The sequence below is a fragment of the Sesamum indicum genome, linkage group LG1 (assembly GCF_026168435.1).
Source record: "Sesamum indicum cultivar Baizhima isolate 11 linkage group LG1, ASM2616843v1, whole genome shotgun sequence".
Taxonomy (NCBI): Eukaryota; Viridiplantae; Streptophyta; class Magnoliopsida; order Lamiales; family Pedaliaceae; genus Sesamum; species Sesamum indicum.
Genome location: NC_142657.1, coordinates 5,258,902 through 5,267,217, shown reverse-complemented (window position 1 = coordinate 5,267,217; position 8,316 = coordinate 5,258,902). Strand labels below are relative to the sequence as shown.

Genomic DNA, 8,316 nt, shown 5'->3' with positions numbered 1-8,316 from the left:
GGGCCTTACTTGTAAAGTCACCACACAGATGTTGAGGAACTAATGCAGAACAGAACTAAGGTTCTTCAGTTGCTGAAGGAGAACCTTCAACACGCACAGCAAAGAATGAAAATGTATGCTGACAAGAAGAGAACAGGGGGAGAATTTAACATTGGTAATGAGGTTTTTCTTAAACTGCAGCCTTACAGACAAGCTTTAGTGGCTTTAAGGAAAAATTTGAAGTTGTTAGTCAGATATTTTGGTCCCTATTCAGTGATTGAAAGAGTGGGGAAGGTTGCCTACAAACTTGCTCTTCCTCCTGAGTTAAAGATCCACCCAGTTTTTCATGTCTCTCTCTTGAAAAAGAAAATAGGTTTAAAGTACATTCCCTCTATAAGTCTACCTGAACTAGAAGACGAAGTTTACAAGGTTTATCCGCAAGGAGACTCATTTCCAGGAATAATGTTGGAATGCCACAGGTCCTCATCCACCGGTCACACTATTCCCCTGAACAAGCCACCTGGGAAGACTATTACTCCATTGCAGCTCGGTATCCAGACTTTGATCCTTGGGGACAAGGAGGAAAAAAAAGAGGAGAGAATGTCACGACTGTAACTAGAAGTGCGATTTCTCTTGAAGGCCGTTGGATGAAGAAGAAGAACCAGAGTTGTACGATCAAGGGCCAACCAAAATTAAAAGAGGAATTGGGAATTGATGACAAAGACGACGACGTTTCCGGCAGATTAGGGCAAGCAGATGAATTAGGGATTGAGACTGAAAGTGATGTTGTTTTGAGGGCGGCTGAGAGCCTGAAGGGTGGACGTGTGGTAGCTGTTGGTGTAGGCGTGGGTGGCAAAATCTGAGCAGCTGGAGCTAAGGTTTCTGCAAGAGGAAAAAACCAGAGCTGGGGTGCAAGCTTTTGTTCTTACAATTCTAGGAACAAATTTTTTAGAATTGTAATTTCATTTATGAAGGATTCCGTTGGTTCTATATGTACTGGGCAAGAACATTTTGAAGTTTTTTAATAAAAATTTTATGAAGTTCCCTACTATTCCATCTCTCTCGTTTTCTTCTCTGTTTCTCATCTCTTTTAACATCTCTTTTCTGCAGAATTTGTGACAGTGTCGCGCGTTAGGCGTGTGTTGTACATCTTGAGCCACTGCACCGTGGCGGCTCTCTGTCCATTATTGGATTTAGTTTTGCCCCCATCTCTGTTAACATCGACGAGTGCTTCGGCTTCCCCGAACATTCATCGAACCCTCTTTCTTCTTCGCCATTTTCCGCAACCAACTCCACCAACAAGGCGTAGCCGACATCGCAGGGAATACAAAAAGAGTGATATGGGTCTCAGTAGGCTGGATATAAACCCTAGGATTTCAATAGGTCGGTGCCAACAAACGGAGAAAAGAATGGTGATCGTGTGTCACGCTTTTAAGCCAAAGCACGACTTCTAATGAGGGGCGTCCGATTGAAATGACAGATATCAGCCGTTGGATCAAAAAGACGGGGGAGATTGGGGATAAATTAAAAACCCCAAGCCAGCGCGTCGTTTTGGAGGAATTAGGGCGCAATCAAGAAGAGGAATGAGTTGGGGATTTTGAGCCCATTGCATCATCCTGATTTGAGCAGACAGGCGCACGTGGACGGCGGAGATGTGAGACACAGCTACTGAAGCTAGGTGTCTCCATTTAGGGTCTTTTGCAAGCAGAATGCAACACCAATCGTAGCCAAGGCCGGCTATTCACGGAATGTGAGAAGCAGATGATTGACAACTTGTCTCTTTTTTCTGCTGAATTTTAATGTTATTTCAGCTTTGGTCCTTGTAGTTTTTGTCATTATTCAGCGAACTTTTGTAAAAGAGGCAGTACGTTGTAAGGGGACGATTATCTTTGAAATGCAATACAATTTTCTTCCTTTCTCTTCTGTGTTTCTTCTTAATTTCCCACCCCCACTTCTGGTTCTGTAAATTTCCATTGTTCTATTTATCTAATTTCATTACATCGTGGTTACTCCAGAGGTGGTGGCGCTTCTGAGGTGAACTGGAGTAGTTAAGGTTTTAGTGTAGTTGGAACTCTTATCGCCGGTTGTTTCAACAATTCCGTATTTAAGTCTTGTGGTTTATTGATGCTCTGTTTACGTCAGTTTGTTACTGTATTTGTTGGAGTTGATACTGACTACGAAATGGGCCTTAGGACCAATTGGATCTTCAGAAAAATATCTAGAATTTGTAATGGAACGGTACATGGGCTTAACAGAATGGGGCTATGGTGTAAATTGGGATGGATAGATTCCCCATTTTTCCCCATGGACACTTTCTATGACAAGGGCCCAAACACCTTGATCTCCTGATTTAATGAAGTGTTAATTTATCACCCAAAAAAAAAAGTCCATGGCTCGATGCCACGGGGTTCAATGTTCAAGTGATCAAGTCAAAATTAGTAATTTAAATTTAGATTTTATTTTATTTATTTAATTAAATTAAAAAGTTGAACTATTAATTGATATAGATAGTTATTTATGCAAAAAGTAAATAAAATAGAGGTGTTTTCGAAAGCTAAGATAAAATACAGCCGCTAATATACCTAATGTACTTGCTGCAATATGATTAGAAATTCTTCCTCCTACAACAAAATTATCAAAACCTTCAGTGATCAGGCTCGAAATCGCAGATCGCACTCCGGGGTTGTTATCTGCTTTCCGCTCCAGATCACTCGTATTCTGTAAATGAAAGAAAATGTTATCTAGCCGGGTAAAGTCCCGGCGAAGATACTCCGACGCTCAAGTCAGTCTTGACAATAATAAAAGATATCGGATGTAGAAATATAAAAATTACTCTCATTAAATGCCATGCACTCTCGAAAAATGAAAAATTACCTCCTTCTTTGGGGTTTTCTTCCTCTTATACTGAACATACCCACGTGCTTATGTGTCTCCCCACGATCTTCATATATGCTCTCACGATTGTGCCTTATGCGCTACAGGTCCGGTATTATGGGCATTAACTATGCCATTAAATACCTAGTCACCAAGGAATTAACCCTCGGTCAAATCCTCTAAGTGCACTAAGTCACTTCTACCCCTCCACTGGAGGATACATTTGTCTTTTTCTAAATTCCTCTCATCATTACTCCCCCACTTCTTGAGTGACATCACTCCAGAAGTCGAAAAGCCCCATCCGACTGTTGAGCTGATGATCTCGGAGTGTTTACGAGCTTCCACGTGTTGCTCATAATCCCGTTCCTCGATTTATGCCCCTCTACAGGACAGATGTCGCTTGGGGATTGGGCAACGGACCAATTTGAAACCGCCTTCCCCAATATATATATACAAATCCATTTCAAAACATCCCCACAGTTCCACATATATCACTCGAAGTCACTGCACTGAAGAATTTGATCTCAAGCTGCTCTCCTTCAACTCTCGATCCTCAAGCTTATTTAGGGTCTAATTCCGTTGTTGTTCTTCATCCACTCCTTCCGATATTCTCCTCCGAGATTTAGTACCCTCTAGGCGTAGATCTCGTCCCTAAAATCAAGCAAATAGGTCTGACTCTAATGAGGCTCCTGCCCCTGAGAATTCCCCATCTATGTTGCAGCGTAACCCTTGGATGGGAATAGTCAGTACTGTAAGGTTACAAATTCAAAATATAAAGGATAATCTTTTCATCCCCACTAACTACGAGATAGTCATCCCTCGATCCTCCGACCGTATGCATCAGCCTCCACCCGGTTTTTGCTCTTTTTCCCTGCAACATCTTGAGGCTGGATTGCGCTTTCCCTTAGCCCCTTGTGTAGCCTTAATCTTGCGTCGCCTAAATTTATGTCCTATGCAACTATCTCCTAATTCTATTCGGCATATTATCCTTTTTGTCATTATCATGCGAGTACATAGGTTTGAACCTAGTTTCGAAAACTTTTGGTCGCTATACTCATTCACGACCTCCGCACGGTCCGGGGACGCAGGTTTTTTCTATCTAACAACCCGCAAAGAATGTAGGTTTCTCGACCCTCTTGCTTCCAATGTTGGTCCTTGAAAGACAAAATTTATCTTTGTCAAACCCCCTCCCGGTCGCGAGTGGCCCTTCTCTCTTGACTGGAAGGTAGATAAGCCTAAGCCCGTTACCGAAGGTGAGGGCTTAGATGGGGATCAAATAAGCAGCATTACTACCTATGGTATAATCCGAAGAAGATTTTAGTAGAAGAGATTCTCTGGCTCGCCCACTTAACTCCAGCTCCCCTCCAGGTGGAGGGTACTTTAGGTGATACGATTTCCTATATCTGATTTCTTCTTTTATAACAACATTTTAACTAAACCTTTTTCTCTCTGCAGTGACCATGGTGAGCCAAGCTCGCATCAATCAGTGCCTTCAGGCCCAGTTTCAAGCTCAAGCTCAAGCTCGAGTTGCGGCACCGCTTGCCCCACCTTCTCAACCCGCTCTGGCTACCTCCTCAACGCCAGAGGCTGATATCCCTCCAGGCCCTGTTCCTATCGAGGTTGGTAGCGAAGAAACTCAATCACGGGGCCTCCTTCACCAGCGTCAATCCGCGGTTCCTTCAATTAGTGTGAGGTCGCGAGATCGTCCTTTGAATGAAGGAGACCTTGCCGAATCTTCGAGGAAGCGGAAATCTCGCGGTAAGTCACCTCTTCGACCTAACCTGATTTGAGTATGATCTCAATTTAATGAGGAGGGACTAGCCTCCGAGGAGGTTAGGTTAGAGGAGGAGAGGGACATGGATGTTGGAGGACTGCTAGATTAGACCTCCGAGGTCCCGATCATCCCATAGCTCACTTGGAGGGTGATAAGTGGATTCCGGACTGACAAATCTCCCCCCGAAGTTCTGTCTTCAAGACCCAATCAGGTCAAGACTCCTGGGAGCTGTACGATGCAAGTTGTCTTCCTTGCGACCAAGCTGCCCTTTTGCATACCTCATTCATTCGAATGGAGGAGCATTGTGCTCATTCTCTCATTCAGGTATCTCATCTTTTACTCCCTTTATTTCTACTTACTCTTTTCTGACGCTCACTTTTTCTTTTTAGGCGGCTAACTTCGTTTGGGGTTTGACTTTAAAATGTGCTGGTTTTCGTCAAAACCATCTCATGGCTGATCGTGCAAACCGGGAGTTGAGGGCCCAAATTACTGCTTTTAATGCTAAGGAAGCAGAGTGGTCGAGGTCGTCGATGGAGGCCCGCATCAAAGAACTAGAGACACAAATGGCTTCCGAAGCATCTAAAGCCGCTGCTGCTGGGGAAAAGAGAGGTTTCGAGGCCGGCCATGCAGCAGGAAAAATTGCAGGTGCCATTGAAGGACGCGAGGCCTTTTTAAAATCAGAGGAATTCGCGCAGCAAGTTCGTGAAATTCGCCTTAAAGGTGTCCGAGATTTTCTGAAAACCCTACTTTCGACTCGGCCATTGAAGTTAAGTCGGCAGATTACCTGATGCAAGACTTTGATCGCTGCAAGTCCCAAGCTATTTTCCTCAATGGCTTTGCCCCTGACTTTGACGTTTCTCGCCTCAACCCCTGCCTCGATGCCAATCTTCGACCCCTGCCAGATGATGATGATACTCCTCCAATGGCTGATGATGAGTTTTCTGTCCTTCTTGACGAGATTGAGAATATGTAACCTTGCTTCCAACTTATTTATTTTTGGAATCCTATAATTTGTTTAACTTTCTCTGAAACTAACTGTTGTGATCGTACTGATCTTTCACAGATTCAATCTATTTCACTTGATATAGCTTGTTTATATAAAACATAATAGAACTATTTGTTGGAATTCCTAGAACATAAATAATCTTTCGCAGATTAAAAATTTTATTCGCCTTTTTCAGGCCATTCTTTAACCTTTCACAAGTTATAGCTTACATCAGTCCTCTTCAGACCTTAGATTCATAATCTTTCACAGATTATCCTTTCCTATAGCTAATTTTAATCGATAACGAATATCTTTCAATTAGCCAGCCTTTCTCAGGCAACGATCTATCAACGATCTAAACATAGAATCTCTTAAGATTTCGTATGTTCCAAGGTCGTGGTAATTCCTTGCCCTGAATATCTTGTAACTTGTACGTTCCTTTTTCCACGATCTCGATGACTTTAAATGGTCCTTCCCAATTGGGGTCGAGCTTCCCTACATCCCTTGAAACCTCCACCTTTCTTAGTACCAAGTCTCCTACCTGTAACGATCTGGGTCTCAAATTCTTGTTATGACCTCTCAACATCAAACTTTTGTGATGCAGCATCTTCACTCTTGCCGCATCTCTTTTTTCTTCTAATATATCCAGGTCAAATGCTCTTTGTCCTCTGTTGCCCGTAGGATCGAAATCCATAATCCTTTGCGATTCTTCTCCTATTTCTGCAGGAATTACAGCTTCAGAACCATAAACTAAAGAAAATGGAGTTTCACCTGTTGAAGACCTAGGGGTCGTTCTGTATGCCCATAGTACTACAGGGAGCTCGTCGCTGCAATCTTTCTTCGAACTCAACCTGGCCTTCAAATGCTGCAGTATAGTCCTGTTCGTCACCTCTGTTTGACCGTTCGCTTGGGGATGTCCCACAGCCGTGAAATTCTGCTGTATTTTCAACTCCTGGAGCCATGCAGTTATCTGTCTCCCTTGGAATTGTCTCCCATTATCCGATATCAACACTCTAGGAATTCCAAACCTGCACACTATATTCTTCCATATGAAATTTATGGCTTCCCGTTCCGTGATTTTTGAGACCGCTTCTGCCTCGACCCATTTAGAAAAGTACTCTACTGCTACTATAACAAACTTCTTTTGAGCTCGAGCAAGAGGGAATGACCCCAATATATCTATGCCCCATTGGTCGAATGGACACGTAATCGAGACGGGGGTCATAGGCACTGCATCCGTGTGAATTTGAGAAGCGTATTTCTGACATTTCTCACACCTTCATACGAATTCCTTAGAATCTTTCATTAAAGTCGCCCGAAAATACCCTTGTCGGGCTACTATCTGAGCTAACGACCTGGCTCCCGAGTGGTTTCCACAACTGCCCTCATGAATTTCCCACAGAACATATTTAGCCTGTGAATCATCCAAACATTTAAGGAGAGGTCCTTCTACCGTCCTTTTGTATAATTGCGTTCCTATTAACGCGAATCTAGGAGCCTTAAACTTTATTCGTCGAGCATGTGCGAGGTCAGTAGGTAAGGTCCCATCTTTAAGGTATGTTGTGATTTCTTCTATCCATGGACATTTCGAACTTACCACATTTGTTTCTGCCCACTTTGATATCGCTGATCGTTCCTTTATCATCACTGTGATTTTCCTATCCTTGATTCCTGCCAACGTAGCCCCAAATTTCGATAAAGCGTCAGCCCTTTCATTTTCGCTTCTCGGAATTTGTTGAATAGAACATTTGGAGAATTTCTGCATCCATTCCCTTGATTTCTTTAAGTATTCCATCATCGACTTTTCTTTGGTCTCATACGTCCCTTCAATCTGCATAGCGACCAGTTGTGAATCTGTAAAGACTTCAAGGACTTGCGCTCCAGCTTCGAATGCTAACTCCAGTCCTAGGATTAGGGCCTCATACTCAGCTTCATTATTCGTTGTAATGAAAGATAACCGCACAGCTACCTCGATTTCAATACCTCCTGGTCCCTCGATCAATATCCCGGTTCCTCCATTGTTAGCGTTGGAAGATCCATCCACATGTAACATCCAAGTCCCTGGATCCTCTGACACGCCAGATATCTCTATCATAAAATCAGCTAGGATCTGAGCTTTCTCTACTGTTCTACTTTGGTAAGTAATATCAAACTCCCCCAATTCGATTGCCCACTTTATCATTCTACCAGAGACCTCTGGCCATGAAAGGATATTCCTGAGGGAATGATTCGTCCTTAACACTATCTTATGTGACTGAAAATACGGTCTCAATTTCCTGGCAGTCACCACAACAGCTAATGCTAACTTTTCGATCTCAACATATCTAGTCTCTGCTCCTTGTAACATTTTACTCACATAATAGACTGGATTCTGAAGTTTATTCTCTTCTTTTATAAGTACCGAACTAACAGCATTATCCGAAACAGCTAAATAAAGATACAATATATCTCCTTCTTTCGGATTCGCCAAAAGAGGCGGCGACCTCAAATAATTTTTTAATTCCTAGAAGGCTTGCTCGCATTCATCGGTCCATGCAAACCCTTTTACCTTTCTCAATATCTTAAAGAAATGTAAATTGCGATCAACAGATCTAGAAATAAAACGATTAAGAGAGGCTAATCCTACCTGTTAGTTTCTGGACCACTTTGAGAGATGTGGGTGACTTCAAATTCAGTATGGCCTCTATCTTCTCTGGGTTCGCTT

The 8,316-nt window shown here is 42.9% G+C and overlaps 1 protein-coding gene across 1 annotated transcript; it reads right to left on the bottom strand.

Moving 5' to 3' along the window:
- Positions 1 to 6,891: 6,891 nt before the first annotated feature.
- On the bottom strand, positions 6,892 to 7,959 carry LOC148789368 (uncharacterized). The gene has a single exon (XM_088882644.1). It carries the CDS (start codon positions 7,957 to 7,959, stop codon positions 6,892 to 6,894), a length of 1,068 nt encoding a protein of 355 aa, XP_088738770.1.
- Between the last annotated feature and the right edge of the window lie 357 nt (positions 7,960 to 8,316).

Excerpts from the sequence above, each read along its gene's own strand:
- LOC148789368 (XM_088882644.1), bottom strand. The coding sequence starts at position 7,959 with ATGTTACAAGGAGCAGAGACTAGATATGTTGAGATCGAAAAGTTAGCA.